This window comes from Bos javanicus, chromosome 17 (genome assembly GCF_032452875.1).
Source record: "Bos javanicus breed banteng chromosome 17, ARS-OSU_banteng_1.0, whole genome shotgun sequence".
Classification (NCBI taxonomy): domain Eukaryota; kingdom Metazoa; phylum Chordata; class Mammalia; order Artiodactyla; family Bovidae; genus Bos; species Bos javanicus.
The window spans coordinates 63,432,054-63,449,024 of record NC_083884.1 but is presented as its reverse complement, the minus strand read 5'-3'; the positions used below and the strand labels follow the sequence as shown (position 1 = coordinate 63,449,024).

Sequence of the window (16,971 nt, the reverse complement as noted above, 5' to 3'; positions counted from 1 at the left end):
TCTCCAAAGATGGCTCCTAACTATACCTCCCCTTCCGGTAAGGGCATGCTGACTATTCGTCAAGGGATAGAGCTTAACCACATGCCAAAGAATGGAGCTAGACCCCTACTTCACTCCATATACACAGCCTCCTGGACTTCCCATGACTGATGTCTATGCGTCTCCACTCAACCGTCACATCTTTAGAGTATTCTTCCCTGAACAAATTGCCCTATTTAATGCTCTCCCCACCAGTCAGCACAATGAAGCCTGATGGCCTGGGTTTGAGTCTCAGCTCTGCTGCTTATTAGCTAGGTGGCATTGGGTAAGTTACTCAACCTCTCTGTGCCTCAAAATTAACACAAAATGGATCAATGACCTAAAGAGCTAAAACTATAAAACAATTAGAAGAATATATAGGGGTGAATCTACGTGACTTTGGATTTGGCAATGAATTCTTAGATTTGACACCAAAAACATGAGAAAGAAAATAAAAAATAAACGGGACTTCATGAAAAGTAAAAACTTTTGTGCACCAAAGGACGAAGAAAATGAGGTTACCTATAGGATGGGAGAAATATTCATAAATCAGATAAAGGTCTAGTGTTCAGAATATGCGAAGAACTCAAACTCAGCAACAGAAAAGACAAACAATCCAACTAAAAAATGAACAAAGTACATTTCTCCAAAGAAGATAAACAAATGGTCAAAAAGCACATAAAGAGATGTTCAAGATCACTGGTTGTTAAGTAAGTATAAATCAAAACCACAATGACATTATCATCTCACACCCACTAGAATTGCTTCAATTAAAAAAAAAAGTGTTAGCAAGTATCTGGAAAAATAGTAATTCCCATTGCTGATGGGAATATACAATGGTACAGCTGCTATGAAAAAAAGTTTGTTGGGGCCTCAAAAAGTTAAGCATGGAATGACCATATGACCCAGCTCCCAGGTAAAGAACTGAAAACAGGTATTCAGACAAAAACTTATACACAAATGATCATTTGTATATTCACAATTCACAATCACCAAAAGATGGAAACAACCCAAATGTCCTTCAGATAAACGGATTAGCAAATTGCATTATGTCCATACAGTGGAATACAACTAAGCCATAAAATAAATGAAGCACTGATTCTTGCTACACATAGATGAACTTCAAAAACTTTAGGCTACAGAAATCAGACACAAAAGGTCACATTTTATGATTTCTTTTATATGAAATATGTAGAATGGGCAAATCCATAGAGACAGAAGACAGACTAGTGATTGCCAGGGGCTGGAAAGAAGGGGAATGGAGAGCAATGGCATAATGGGTATAGGATGTTCTTATGAGATGATGAAAGTTAAAATTAGGGAGAAGTGCTGGTTACACAACATTGTGAATGCACTAAATGTCTCTAAATTGCACTAATTGCACTAAATTGTGCAATAATAAAGAGAGAGTGCTTACTTCCTCTCCCCTTGAATGAGGCTGGTCTTAGGACTGACCATTATGATGCAGCAGAAGTGATGTTCTGGGACTTCGGAGACAGGCCTTAAGGAACAAGGCAACTTCCACTTCTTGGAAGCCAGCTGCTATGCTGTAAGAAGCCCAAGCCTCATGGACAGGCCACATGGAGATGAATTGAGGCCCTCCCAGCACCGACTACCAGGCTTATGTGAGTGAGGCTGCTTCAGAAACTTCCAGCTATCCCAGTGCCCCCAGCCACACAAAGAACTGTACTGTCATAGAATCGTGAAAAATAATAGCTTGCTGTTTTATAATAAATTGCTATTTTAAGTGAAAAGGCCCTGGTAACTAGGAGGGGCCTGGAGAAGAAAGAAGTCAGGGAGAGGCTGCTGGGGGCAGGGGTGATAAGCTAAAGGCTGGCAGAGCCCTCCTCCATGCACCCAACACTTTCTACCCAGATGGTCCTGGTGGTCCAGGGGTTAAAGATGCTGCTTCTACTTCAAGAGACGCAGGTTCAATCCCTGGTCGGGGAACTAAGATCCTGCATGGCTGTGAGGTGTGACCAAAAACAAAAAAACACCTTGTACCCAATCTCTGGACTGTACCTACTGAACGACTTTGGCCATCTCCCCAGTAAAGAGACAGCGTCATGCATTCGTTTGCATGAGCTCTGCAGGCAGGTAGTCCAGATTTCAAATCCTAGCTCTGCAACCTCCTGGCAATGTGACCCTGGAGAAGTGACTTCACCTCTCTGAGCCTCACTCCCTTCACGCATAAAATAGGGCATGACAATGGCTCCTCTTCTGTTGCCATGAGGAATAAATGAGGTGCTCTAGGTAAAAAATACTTTGTATAGTAGCTGGCACCTGGCAGGTTCCCTGAAATATCAACCAATCTCCTGTTGCCACACCATGAGCTACACTGCTCTAGGCCTAGAACGGTGCCTGGCACAGGGCAGGTATTCAGCCAATGCCTTAGGGATGAACAACTGAGGAAACTAATGAGAAAACACTAACAATCATAATAGCCACCAGTATGAATTCATCCAGTCCTCCAGAAGCACTAAAGAAGATGGGAACTATTATCGTGCCCATTTTACAGGCAATGGGATTGAGGTCCAAGAGAACGTATACAGGTCATAAGTAGTGGAGGCTGGATCTGAACCCAGATAGTCTGAGTCCTTTAACCTTTTAATCACCATGCTATAAAGCCACTCAAAGCCCCAGGGTCTGCTTCTTCTGTTAGCTTTGGTTTCTAACCAGTGTTGTGATCTCAAGCATGTGAACTTCTCTCCTGGCCTCAGTTTCCCTACTTGTCAAGAGAGGACTGCAGGAGTCAATGTTGAAGGGCACTTCCTATTGGTCTAAGAGTCCAGGCCACGGCCAGTATCTAGCCAGTGCTGGTGGCCTGTTTGACCCCCCAGCCCAGCTGGGGTGACACTTTGCAGGGGCTGGACTGTCACGGGGGGGTCGCTGCATATTGACAGCTGCACTATCCACCTCCCCACCCGGGGGGGAGTCTGGCCTCTGCCTATTCCCGGTCCCTTAGGGCTCCTGAGGGAAGCTGAGGCGGCCACCCCCAGATGTCTATTCCTGTCCCTGGCCTAGCGCCGTGCTGGGGAAGCAACAGCTATTTTGAGACCCTTCTCCCTCCAAGCATGAGCGGTGGGAAGGCGCTGGGAACATCCCGAACTGGGAGGCTGCCCGTCTCAGCCTCACCCTGGATCTGGGCCACACCAGCCCTGCAGCTCTGCCCCTTTTTCCAGCTCTGGTGATGTGATCAATTCTGATCACAGCACACCACAGTGGGATAACCCAGGAGAACCAATCCTGAAGGACTTCTGCTGGAGGCTGGGGTGCAGCGGGGGTTGGGCCTCTCCCTTCAGGGAGGGGGCTAGAACAGCCATAGCTGAACCCACCAGCTGGGAGACAGGACTGCTCTGAGCTTGAAACTGGGGAAGACAGCATTCAGGACAATATGTAAAAATATTCAACATTTCTTGAGTATCTACAATTAGATAGGCTCTAAGTACTTGACAAGGAAGTATATGTGTGTGAAAGACTCTTTGCGACCCCATGGACTGTAGCCTGCCAGGCTCCTTGATTCTCCAGGCAAGAATACTGGAGTGGGTTGCCATTCCCTTCTCTAGGGGATCTTTCTGACTCAGGGATTAAACCTGGGTTTCCTGCGTTGCAGACAGATTCTTTACTGTCTGAGCCACCAGGGAAGCCCTAGCATGGAGGTAAGTCATTTAATTCTCACAGAGAGGAAACTGAGGTTCAGAGAGGAGAAGTGACTTGCCCAAGGGCACACAGTGAGTGAGTGGCTGAGTCAGGACTTGAACTCCATAGGCTCTGGGGTCTGTTTTCAACTACTTTTCTGCCCTCTGGACCTTCCCTTCCCTCTTCACCAAGAGGCTAGTATGAATTAGGGGAATGAGCACTGGCTTGATGATCAGTGCTTTGCCATTCCCAGAGTGTCGCTGAGCAAAACCGCCTAGGTGAGCTCAGCTTCCTCACCTGCAAGACGAGGCTCATGACAGAACCCATGACCAGAGTTGAGGGAAGGATTATTAATAACACACTGTGGCAACGGGGGCTCAATAACTGCTCTAAATTATGAAACTAACATATGCTCATGGTAAAATAATATGATCCAATGAGGGACACAGTAAAAAGTGACATTCCCCTTCTATTTTGCACCTATAATTCTACTCCCCAGAGGTAACCACTATTAAAGCTTTTGTGTGACCTTCTGGAAATTTTTCAAGCACATAAAGATAGAGAGGCTGACTAGGACAGTGGTTAAGGACAAGAACTGCCTGGGTCAAAGCCCGGCCCTGCTGCTTACCAGCTAGCCACTGAGCACATGTCCTTCTACTCTGCCATCTTCAGCCAACCTTCCTTATGAGCTATGTGAAGCTTCAGCAAGTCCCTAGTTCTCCTTGAGCCTCGGTGTCCTCATCTGTTAAAGGGGTTAATAAAATTAAGTCCTGGGCTTCCCTGGTGGCTCAGTGGTTAAAGACTCTGCCTGCCAGTGCAGGAGATGCAGGTTCAATCCCTGATCCGGGAAGATCCCGCATGCCAAGGAGCCACTAAGCCTGTGCACCACAAATCTTGAGACTGTGCTCTAGAGCCCTAGAGCCCGGGGAGCCATAATTACTGCACCCACGTGCCACAACTGCTGAAGCCCTCACACCCTAGAGCCCATGCTCCGCAACAAGAAAAGACATCGCTATGAGAAGCCCATGTGCAATTAGAGAGTAGCCCCTGCCTGCCACAACTAGAGAAAAGCCCAGGTAGCAAGGAAGACCCAGCACAGCCCGAAATAGATAAATGGATAAAATGAAAAAAAAGAAAAAAACGACTAAGTCCCTGACTTATGGGGTAGCTGTGAGGATTAAATGAGTCAATCTATGTGAAGCATATGACCAAGCTATGACCAACCTAGACAGCATAGTAAAAAGCAGAGACATTACTTTGCTGACAAAGGTCCGTTTAGTCAAAGCCATGGTTTTTCCAGTAGTCATGTATGGATGTGAGAGTTGGATCATAAAGAAGGCTGATGCTTTTGAACTGTGGTGTTGGAGAAGACTCTTTTTTTATGTTTTTTTTTTTAATTTTTAATTTATTTTTTATGTTTTTATTTTAAAATTATTTTTATTTATTTATTTATTTTTAGAAGACTTGAGAGTTCCTTGAATGGCAAGGAGATTAAACCAGTCAATTCTAAAGGAAATCAGTCCTGAATATTCATTGGAAGGACTGATGCTGAAGCTGAAGCTCCAATACTTTGGCCACTTGATGCGAAGAACTGACTCCTTGGAAAAGACCGCAGTGCTGGAAAAGATTGAAGGCAGAGGGAGAAGGGGATGATAGAGGATCAGATGGTTGGATGACATCACCAACTCAATGGACATGAGTTTGAGCAAGCTCCAGGAGTTAGTGATGGACAAGGAAGCCTGGTGTGCTGCAGTCCATGGGGTCGCAACAAGCTGCACATGACTGAGCAACTGAACTGAACTGATGTGAAGCATTTAGCAAATTCTCTGGCACATGGTTGTCCAATAAATGTAGACATACAGTGGATCCTTTCTGGTGGACACTAAGGTAGCCTTTTACTATCACAAACAACGATGCAAGACACACTCTGGTCTACTTGTCATTGGGTACAAGCCCAAGAATCTCAATGAGATAAATTGCTGGTGGAGAAATTGCTGGGTCAAACAGTAGTGCCCTTGTAATTTCAATTAATTTGGGGATAAGTGAATCCTCATGGCAGGCAGGGCAAAGAGAAGGAGGTCCACAAGGCAGGGAGGATGAGGGAGAAGCACGATGTTCTGTCTCTGAGGCTCAGGGAGGGCTGTGCCTGCCCCAGCAACCCAGAGTGTGCAGCAGCCCCCCAGGCCCCAGGCCAAGCAGATGGAAGGTTTAATTTTATCCAGATTGTCCCCATGAAGGTTTTATAGGGAACTGGTTGATTGGATCAGAGGAGCAGGAGCCCCTAATGAGCAGCTGCTGCTTAACAAGATGCTGACACGGAACCATTTTTCTTTGCCACCATCCACTGTGGCAGCATGCAGGCTCCAGTCAGCACCCCCTAGATGCCAAAGATACTTCAGAATGGCATCCCAACTGCATATACCTCCTTTGAACATCCTTCTAGGTCCCAGACATCCCAGAAGAGGTAGAGAGCAAGAGGTCAAGAGCGCAGGTTTGAGGAGTAAGACAAAAGGTCTCTTCTGAAATTGTTACAGAAACTCAAATCCATGTGCCCAACACAGAGTAAGGCCAAACGATACCAAAATGTCAGAGTTTGGAACAGAGAAAGTTTGGTGCAGGGTCCTAAAGGAGACCAGTGGCTTGTGCCTTTAAAACCCCAAATTCCCAGAAAGCTCTCAGCAAAGCCCTTTTCTAGGAAAGGTGAGGAAGGGGCATGGTGAGTTGCAAACGTCTTGGTGTCAGATCCTTTGTTCCTGAGGTCAGGTCGCAATCAGGTAAAAACGTTCCTATAAATCTCCACCAAACAAATGCTATTCTCTGTTCTGAAAAGAAAGGGCAAGGTCCCAAAGGCACACCTGTCACTCTCCAAGGTCCAGGCCCTGGTTAAGAGGAAGGGGTCCCTGCAGGAGCTGTCACCCTGTCCCAAAGTCTTCGTCCAGCATCCAGTCTGGGTCCTCTCGCCAGTGCTCAGGCCCAGCTGAGGTGGCAGGTCTCAGCTGGTGGCACCCTCAGGGCCAGGTCCCCAGGCCCTGCCCAGCCATCATCGCTGAGGGACCCAGGCATCCGGACCCAGCCAGCCCTCAGGCTCCTCAGTTCAGTTCAGTTCAGTCCCTCAGTCGTGTCCAACTCTTTGCGAACCCATGGACTGCAGCACGCCAGGCCTCCCTGTCCATCACCAACTCCTAGAATTTACTCAAATTCATGTCCATTGAGTCGGTGATGCCATCCAACCATTTCATCCTCTGTTGTCTCCTTCTCCTGTCTTCAGTCTTTCCCAGCATCAGGGTCTTTTCAAATGAGTCAGTTCTTCGCATCAGGTGGCCAAAGTATTGGAGTTTCAGCTTCAGCATCAGTCCTTCTAATGAATATTCTGGGTTGATTTCTTTTAGGATTGACTGGTTGGATCTCCTTGTAGTCCAGGGGACTCTCAAGAGTCTTCTCCAATACCACAGTTTAAAAGCATCAACCCAGCCAGCCCTCGGGCTCCTCACGCCACCCAAATGGCCAGGGCCAGGTCCCGCAGACGGCATCACACACAGCCGGCCACTGCCAGTAGGTCGCAGCCTAGAGGCGGGGAAGGGGGAGAGGGTCCTTGCCACCTCAAGGCTTGGGCCCGGCCATGGATGGCCATAGTGAGGGCTCTGGAGCCCTGCAGGACACAGCCAGTTCCCTGGGTTCCCTGTTCGCTGGCCCGAGGCCAGGTGAGCTGGAGCACCCCGGAGAGCAGGTGGTGATCGGTCTCTTACCTCACTCTCCTCCTGACGGACCACCACTCCAATGACTGTTGGCTGAATAGCCCATGAAGGGTCGCTCGGTGACAGTTGCTCGCTTGGGAGAGGGGCCTGCTGTGGCGCCGCCCAGGGGCTGATGGGACTTCTAACCGCCATCTAACTGGCCCACGTTACTGGTCTCTCGATAACCACTGCCTGGTAATGGGTGGCACAGCAATGGCACCCTGCAAGGGCTGCCACTGCCTGCTCGAATACAAAATTACTGTGTGACCTTGGGAAAGTCACTTTCCTTCCTGAGCCTCGGAGAATAATGGGGTCTATGTTCATGGGGTTATTGTGAGGACTAAAGGAAGTCAAGCCCACAAAGTGCTCAGGACAGTGTCTGGCTCATAGTGAGAGCCTAATAAGTGGCAGCCCAGAACATAAGGATGAAGAATAGAGACAGCTAGGGACTTCCTGAGTGGTCCAGTGGTTAAGAATCTGCTTCCGATTCAAGGGATTCAGGTTTCATCCCTGGTCAGGGAACTGCCGGGAGCCGGCATATTGTATATTGAGTGCATATTGCATATTGAGTGCAGCACTTTCCACAGCATCATCTTTCAGGATCTGGAATAGCTCAACTGGAATTCTATCACTGCCGGGAGCCAGCGTGAGGAGCTCCACCCATGACAAAGGTCATGAGGAAGGAGGCTCGGCATACGCAAAGGCGGGATCGAGCCTCAGGAGTCCCCCTGGAAATTCTCGAGCATCTACCCCCAAAACCAGAGTCTGCCTACTTTCTGCTTTGTGCTTTCACCTACACCTCTGACTTTACTGGGGGCTGTCCCCCACTACCTCTCTCTGAAAAAAGGAGTTAGCTTACAGCTCCAGTTAATAATTCCTGGGTGTGACAGTGTTTAACCTACAAACTCCTTTGGAAATCCTCTAGCCTGCCTGAATAGGTTTTTCCGGCCACATGTGATTGTTCAGAGCCTCCCAACTGTGAGAGGCAGGAGATGTTCTAAACTGTCTAAACACAGATTCTTTTGAGTAGTTAAAAGATTGATTAGAAATTGTATTGGTGAAGGGTTTTTCACTTATTGGGCCAATGTTTGCTGCTAAGTCTCCATACCCCTTACCTACTGTGTCCTTGGCAGTGTATTGATTGATATAATGGATGTATAGAAATGTAAGTAGTAGCCTCAATGTTTGTAACCTTGGACCCTTGAGTTAATTCTTTTCTTGATTGAGCCCACCTCACCTTTGCCCTATAGGAATGCAGCTTTGTCCAATGCTTTTTTGGAGGCTGGTGCCTGACTTTCGAATAATCACCTTTAGAGAAAAATAAGTTTCTTAAAATGTTAACAGGCCTCCTGGCCAGAAGATGATGTAATTCACCTGAACTTTTGCATATGATAAGTTTGAAAGCCTGGCTTCGATTAGAACCAGGAACTGCTGTCCTTGCATGACTCCACCCCTTCCCCCATTATCCTCTATGCATAACTTAAGGTATAAAAACTACTTTGGAAAATAAAGTGCGGGCCTTGTTCACCAAAACTTGGTCTCCCCATGTCGCTCTCTCTCCCAAATTCTGGCTGAGTCTCCATTTGGAGCGAGGAACCCACCGTGCTTGCTAATTATGCCTGGGCTTCTAAGATCCGACCAGGGAGGCCTCAGTGTCTCCTCTCCTTCGGGAGAACGGAAGGACGCCTGCGGCCTACGTAAGTGGTGCAAGCTTCTTGTCTTGAAGTTTTATTGGTCTCCCGCGTAAACCAAGCTACTCAGCCTCTCTTCTCCACTGAATTTTCCTACTGAGCTATCCTCATTCTATTACTCTTTATATCTTTGATAAATATTTAAATAAATAGGTCGCCTATGCCATCTCTCCTTCGAATACCCTGGATCAGCCGGGGCTGGACCCCGGCAGGGAACTAAGATCCCACATGCCATGGGGCAACTAAACCCTCAGGACACAACTAGAGAGAACCCTGGGCAGTGCAACTAAGACCTGATGCAGTCAAAAATAAATAAATATTAAAAAAAAAAAAAAGAAGGAAAGCAGCTACTCTGGATCCCATCCCAGAAGAGAACAAGAAACACAGTTGTAGCTTTCTACCCTCAGGTTGAACCTCTGAACTGTGTGCTCAGCTGTGTTTGATTCTTTGTGACCCCATGGACTGTAGCCCGCCAGGCTCCTCTGTCCATGGGATTTTTCAGGCAAGAATACTGGAATGGATTGCTGTTCCTCCTTCAGGGGATGTTCCCCACCCAGGGGTCCTGCATTCCCTGGTGGTAAAGCGTCTGTCTACAGTGTGGGAGACCTGGGTTCGATCCCTGGGTCGGGAAGATTCCCTGGAGAAGGAAATGGCAACCCACTCCAGTACTCTTGCCTAGAAAATCCCATAGTCAGAGGAGCCTGGTCCATGGCGTTGCAAAGAGTTGGACACGACTGAGCGACTTCACTTTCACTTTTTCTTTAGGCTGAGCCATCCTGGAAGCCCATCTTGATGTTATGGGAGCTTTTATTCCCCCCCTAGCCACCCCACATGGCTTGCAGGATCTTAGTTCCCCGACCAGGGATTGAACCTGGGCCGTCAGCAGTAAAAGCAGCGAGTCTTAACCACTGGATCACCAGGGAATTCACGGTACTAGGCGTTTGCCCATTGTATCTCATTTAAATCTCACATGCACCCACATGCATCACTATGGGAGCATTTTAGCAGTAGCCCCAACCACCTCCTAGGAAATGCACCAGGTTTCCCAGTCTGTGAAATGGGTTGTGTGATTTACCTTTCCAAGTAAACTTTAAAGGCCTTACTGGAGCTGATACTCGGTTTTGTGCCTGATCCAAAAGGGCAAATTGATGGTGAGAACCTTCAAATGGGAAGCAAGAAAAGAGCTCAAAGGAAGTCCCCCTCTACGCCCGCACCACGCCCTCCCCCCGCCCCCCGCCTCCGCCACCTCTTTTATCTGATCTGGGACCTAAGCATCTGAAAGTCCCAGGAGTCACAACAGCAAGTACCCCGTTGATCCAGGCCGTACCGTGTTAAGAGCACTGGATTAGATTATTTCAGCTTGAGTTTTGCGCCTGAGTTCGCTTTTCCGAGCCTCAGCCCCCTTCCTCATCTGTAAAGTGGGATGATAATGATTCCAAAGACTGAGCCAGGCGCACATGGCGTAGCAGACGCCGCCGGGGCGCACCCCCGCCTCCGCCCAGCGGATCTAGCGGTCCCGGGCTGCAACCGCCGTCCACGCCCCCGCGGGCGGATTCCCCCACGGCCTCCCGCGCCGCGCGGCGGGGACCCAAGTGATTGCAAACAGCCGCCGGCCTCATTAGGAGACGTGTAATTAGCGGCTGGCGAGGCGGGAGCAGACACCGGCTAATTACCGCCGGGAACGGCCTGTGCCGCTGACGCCTCCCCTCCCTGCAGCCCCGCCCGCGGGTGTCGGGACCCTGGTCGGTCGGGAACGCAGGGCGCCGGGCGCCGGGCAGGATCCGAGGAGAGGAGGCCCAGGACGGACCCAGTGTGCTTCCCCCGGGGCTGTGCCTGCGGGTGGCAGTAAATCATTCGCTCAAAATCGTGTTTACAGTACACTCAAGGTGCTAGCTACGCGTTTGCCCGTGGTATCTCGTTTAAACCTCATATGCACCACGCACGAGGGAGGAACCATTATTATCCCATTACACAGATGAGGAAATTGAGATCTGGAGACATGAATTAATCGCCCCGACAGCACGTGTCTGGTAAATGACGGAGAGATTCTAACTTACACCTGTAGTCTCGCCAATGTATATACAAAGTGGACGGCGAAACCGCTCACAGGAAGACTTCAGCGGTGTGGACCAGAGAGCCAGGACCCCGAAGTCGGATGGCCTGGAATTGGAATTCTGATCTTGCTTCTGACTGAACGTGTGACTTTGGTCAGAGCCCCAGCTACATCTATGAAATGGCGCGATTTGGGGATTAAATGAGTTGAAGGCTGGAGTTAGGGAGTTATTTTAAGGATGGAAGGGGAGGCGGGAAACGCAGAGGCCGAGACTTTCTCCACACATTACGAGCATCTGCCGCCCCCTGCTGGCCAAAGGAGGACGCTGGCGAGGACCGTTTTCAGATAATGAGGTGGTTCTTGGGTGAGAAGGAAAGAGCCCTCGGCAGGGCCACAGCTGTCCCCCCTTTAAGGTGATTTAGAGTGAGAGATGGAAAAATTGAGAACTCATTCCAAATACTGCAAACATTCGGTTGTGAAATCCGACTCCCTTCATGGTTCTCACAGGGCCTGCCAGGTCCCTGACAGGTCTACAAATAAATAGTCAAGGATGGCTACAAAGAGTTAGATATAAGGCTGAGCATCAAAGCACTGGGTATAACAAGAAATTCTGGAACAAATTTAAATGTCCATCATGGAAATATAGACCTGTTTAGCAGTGGTAAAACTAAACAATGCCATCTGGGGCAGCTGAAAAATAACCTTGAAGAATTGTTGTTGTTGTGGCTCAGTCACTACATCGTAAACAGTTGACATGAAAATATAGTCAAAAGACAGAATGAATCTAAAGACAATATGATAAGAGAAAGGAGCCATACACACAGGCACACACAAACATGCTGTTGGAGATTTATATTTATATAAAGTTCAAGAACATGGGAAAACTGTTGTTCAAGTGGTAAAAAATCTGCCTGCAATGCCAGAGACCCGGGTTCAATCCCTGGGTCAGGAAGATCCTCTGGAGAAGGGCATGGCAACCCACTCCAGTATCCTTGCCTGGAGAATCCCATGGACAGAGGAGCCTGGCAGGCTACAGTCCATGGGGTCACAAAGAGTCGGACACGACTGAGCGACTAACACACACATATACACAAAGTTCAAGAACAGACAAAGTTTATCAATCATGATAGAAATCAGAATAGAGATCACTTCTGAGAAGGTTTTTGGCTGAGAAGAGGGCACAGGAACCTTCTTGGGCACTGGAAATGTTTTTATCTGGGCAATAGTTGCAAAAGTCTATACATTTGTAAAAATTCACTTAATATGCTCTTTATGTATGTTATGCCTCACTAAGATAACTTTTATTTTTTAAAGGATATTCGGGCAGGGGGGGCAAAGAATACTAAACTGTATGATTCTATTGTTAAAAAGAAAATAAAAGGAAAAATATAATTTAACATACAGGAGAAGTTCTCATCTCAGTTTTTTTTTTTTTTGGTCTCAGGACACTTTTTCACTCATTAAATTATTGAGGATCCCAAAAAGCTTTTGTTTCATGGAATATGTTGATATTTACCATGTTTATTAAACTGAGAAATATCTAAAACACAATGCACAATTCTTTTCACCATCAGAGCAATAATGTCAGTACATGTCATGTGGCCTCTGGAAAACTTTACTGTCCACTCTGAGAAAGTGAAACAAATACCATCTTAGTACTATTATGAAAGTAACTTGATCCTGGAGACTCTCTGAAAGAATCTCAGAAAACTCAATGGTTCCTGGACCTCACACAGAGAACTGCAGGCATGGGGGAAAACTAGGGAAGAAAACCCACTACATGATAAATTATGCTCTCTTGATGCTGGGGTTATAACTTATCTTTGCTTCTTTGTGCTTTTCTGTTTAAAAAACGAGTACACACAGAATAAACAGAAACAAAATATAATGATCACAGATGGTTTTTGCACAAAAAATGAGACAATACACCTGACTCCATAAGGTTGTTGAAAGGCCTAAACAGTAATAACATATTTGGCTGTAAGGTGGAATTGAACCGAGCTGTAATCTGAATATAAGAGTCCTAATTTCCCCTCTGTGAATCCTTGGCTTGTGAGTGCAAGATCTTGCCCTCAAGACCTTCCAGCATGGGGAGAAAATATAAATGCACACACGACTGTGTTGCAAGGTAATAGAAAGAAAACATCGTGGAGGCTCCAAATGCCGCGGGTGCATCCTACAAAATTAATGAGTGGGCACAACCACCCATCACAGGCACAAAAAAGGAATCAATCGCGCAGCCTACCTCCCAACAGCTGCGCGAGCTCCATCAGCTCAGAACTGAGCAGGACGCCTGCGCACCGTAGAGAGAGGCGGAGTTCAGGGGAGACTGACACAGGGCTCCGTCTACATTCTAGCTCCGCCTCCCTGAGTGGCTGCCAGGCCAACTTCCTATTGGCCGCCGAGGAGAAAGCAGACATCCGGTTTGCGCGTCTGGCCGCCGGAGGTGGAGGCAGCCATGGTGCGGTTCAAGCATAGGTAAGCAGTCTCTTGCCAACAGCCCCTTGCCCGGACCCCTTGGGCCTGGCCCCATGCTCACTTCCCTCCCTCCCGCCCGCCACAGGTACCTGCTCTGCGAAGTGGTGTCTGACGACCCCCGCTGCCGCCTGACTCTGGAGGACCGAGTGCTGGGCACCCTGGTACGGGACACGATCGCCCGCGTGCACGGGACTTTCGGTGCTGCCGCCTGTTCCATCGGCTTCGCGGGTGCGAGGGTGCTTGGGAACCGGGTGGACGGCGGGGCTTGGAGGGGGCGGTGGCCACAGGAGGGAGAAAGAAGGGGCACGAACGACCCCGGGAACTGCCAAGCCTTGTGTACTGCGTCCTATGTAAGATACCGTTCTTTTTAGCAGGGTCGCATCCCGAGGTCTGGGTGAATCGTTAGGCAGAGAGCTAGCTAATAGTAGGCCACGAGTTCAGTCCTTGAGTTGGGAAGATCCCCTGGAGAAGGGTATTCTTTCCTGGAGAATCCCATGGACAGAGAGAGCTTGGCGGGTTACAGCCCATAGGGTCACAAAAGAGCCGGACATGAGTGAAGCGACTTAGTAGGCAGTGGGACATTGGGCAAGAAGCCCTTGTATCTAATTACCCTTGAAAAGGGCCTGTACAGGACGCATAGTTGCGTGTATGTAAATAGGAGCAGGCCCTCTCAACATCCACACTACTGCCATTCACTTTTACCATATTCTTTGAAATTGAATTCCATAGGTGCTTCACATAGGCATAGCTGTCCTACCTCAGGTGAGACTGAGTTGACTGTTTGAAAAACCTACATAGCCCAGTTACAGGACAACTTGGTTTTCAGCCAGGGGTTTTCTGAGGAAGGTGGATCTCTGCACTCCCCACCCATTTATTAACTAGTCAATGCATTAGAAGAACATTTTAAATTCTAAATTCACCAATTCTGAGTGGTGTTCAAGGCACTGGATGTTTCTCCCTTCTGTAAATGAAGTGTTAAGTTGCTCAGTCTTGTCCGACCGAGGCTCCTATCCGATTCATGAAATTCTCCAGGTAAGAATACTGGAGTGGATAGCCGTTACTTCTCCAGGGGATCGTCCCGACCCAGGGATCAAACCTGGGTCTTTTGCATTACAGGGGGATTCTTTACCATCTGTAAGTGAGCTGTCCTACTAATTTTTTTCCCCCTTCAGAAATGAAGTTTTTACTTACTGATGAATTCATTCCAAGTGCCACTGTCTTTAGCCATTTCTGATCTCTAGCACATAGGCGTTTAATTATCCAAAGATTTTTAACCCATTCCTGACAGTCCAAATGATTTTTTCTTCCCCCTGCTGTAGTGCGATACCTCAATGCCTATACCGGAATAGTGCTACTTCGATGCAGGAAGGAATTCTATCGGCTTGTGTGGTCAGCTCTTCCCTTCATCACATCCTTGGAGAACAAAGGACACCGCTACCCGTGTTTTCTCAACACCTTACACGTGGGAGGTAGGGGTGCATGGGATATGGCTGGTTTTGTAGCAGGTTCAGCATTCGGTCTTCTGTGGTAGGTGGCTATTCCTGCTCTCCTGCTAAAGGCAAGATACTTTTTCCGAGCTCTCAAGACTCTGAGGCAAATACTTTCCACAAGCTGCTGACCACAAAGCTCTTACCTATGCCAGGTACAATTAGAACATGCCAGAAGTTCCTGATTCAGTACAACAGGAGACAGCTGCTGATCCTGTTGCAGAACTGTACTGATGAAGGTAAGGGATGCTAGCCCTGTGCCCACTGAGCAGGGACTGGCCATGGCCTCTGGCTGAATGAGAACTCACTCATGCTCTTCACCATGCTCTTTCTCCAGGAGAGCGGGAGGCTATCCAGAAGTCTGTCACTAAAAGCTGTTTACTAGAGGAGGAGTCGGCTGGGGAGGAGCTTTCTGATAGTGGCGGCGAGGAGACTGCTGAGCCAATGGAGTGAACCTTTGCACGTTATGCTGTGCCCAGGCCTTGGGGTCCACCCGCTGGGATGGGACATTCTGAGAGGCAGCAGCATCTTCTGCAGTTCCCAAACTGGATGACTGCGGACCAGAGGCCAGGTGACCAGCTCAAAATGGACTTACGTAAAACTAATCAAAGTCACCTTTACCCAGCATTGCCCGGTTAAGTTGTTCTGCAGGTTGTGAACCCCCTGTCCTTATACACACCTTTGTATCTAACTGCCTGGCAGAGCAGGTTTAATAAATGTATTTGGTTTCTGTTAGCACTTAGTGTGCATGTGAAGTTCATGGTTGGCCTAGTCTCTTTCCCTTTCTATCCCTGGCCTCAGTAGCAAGACCAGCTCCCTGTGTGGTACTAGATGTATAGGCTCCCACTGGAGACCCGATAGCCCTGCCCCTCGGTTGGGCCCTAAGCAATCCAGGTCATTCGGACTAGCAGTTTTGAAGTTTACCTGTCCACAGTGCAGGGCGTGTAGGATCTCAGCTCCTCGACCAGGGATTGATCCCAGGCCCCTCACAGTGGAAACTCAGAGTCTTAACCACTAGACATCTATGGAAGTCCCCAGAGTAATAGTGTTAGTGAGACACAGCAACTAAACCGGCACAGATCTAGAGCTGGTCTCAATGACCCAAAGGACCTTAAAAATAAACAGATTCTTTGCCAATACTTTACCAGGTAACCTGACAAAAAAATAAATAATACAATTCTTACACTTTTGAGTGGGGGAAAATATCTTTGTAATAATGATGTCACCTGACCTCATTATTACAAAGTCAAATAGCAGCTGCCAACATCTGGTGGTTCTCTGCAGTTCCACCCTCTCTATTGCCTTATACCTGCCTGGCACCTGAAGGTAGGTGAGACAATACACTCACAGGAATTAGGAGACGAGACATGACCCATTTTGATCTGCTACCTACTAAAGACACCTTCGGAGAAGGCAGTGGCACCCCACTCCAGTACTCTTGCCTGGAAAATCCCATGGACGGAGGAGCCTGGTAAGCTGCAGTCCATGGGGTCGCTAGGAGTCGGACACGACTCAGCGACTTCACTTTCATTTTTCAGGCGTTGGAGAAGGACATGGCAAGCCACTCCAGTGTTCTTGCCTGGAGAATCCCAGGGACGGGGAGCCTGGTGGGCTGCCGTCTCTGGGGTTGCACAGTTGGACACGACTGAAGTGACTCAGCAGCAGCAGCAAAGACACTTCAAGGAGATATTCTCTCCTTCATAAAATGGACATCACTCAAAAGTCCCTTACATATTATAATACATTTAACAAACATCTGTCATTTTAAAAATGGGAGGGTAGAATTAATGAGCCCAGATCAAGAACCCTTTAGGCCTGACACTAGGAAAGACATGACTCCATGAAAACAGATTTGCTCAAGTTCACAGCAG

The 16,971-nt window shown here is 48.1% G+C and overlaps 2 protein-coding genes across 3 annotated transcripts in view; one reads left to right on the top strand and one right to left on the bottom strand.

The window, feature by feature from the left end:
• The window catches only part of CABP1 (calcium binding protein 1), a 61,375-nt gene extending 52,471 nt beyond the window's left edge, over nt 1–8,904 (bottom strand). The window contains exon 1 of one of the 2 annotated variants that reach the window (XM_061385051.1): nt 7,404–8,904. In XM_061385051.1, the coding sequence (XP_061241035.1) occupies nt 7,404–7,544 (141 nt within the window). In that variant the 5' untranslated portion in view covers nt 7,545–8,904. The remainder of the gene's footprint in view (nt 1–7,403) is intronic. The other variant, XM_061385054.1, reaches the window with a different exon arrangement.
• Nucleotides 8,905–13,507: 4,603 nt separating this feature from the next.
• Nucleotides 13,508–15,835, top strand: POP5 (POP5 homolog, ribonuclease P/MRP subunit). The gene is made up of 5 exons (XM_061385056.1): nt 13,508–13,613; nt 13,699–13,841; nt 14,933–15,082; nt 15,256–15,339; nt 15,438–15,835. Exons 1-5 carry the CDS (start codon nt 13,594–13,596, stop codon nt 15,551–15,553), a joined length of 513 nt encoding a protein of 170 aa, XP_061241040.1. The 5' UTR covers nt 13,508–13,593; the 3' UTR covers nt 15,554–15,835.
• Nucleotides 15,836–16,971: the final 1,136 nt, after the last annotated feature.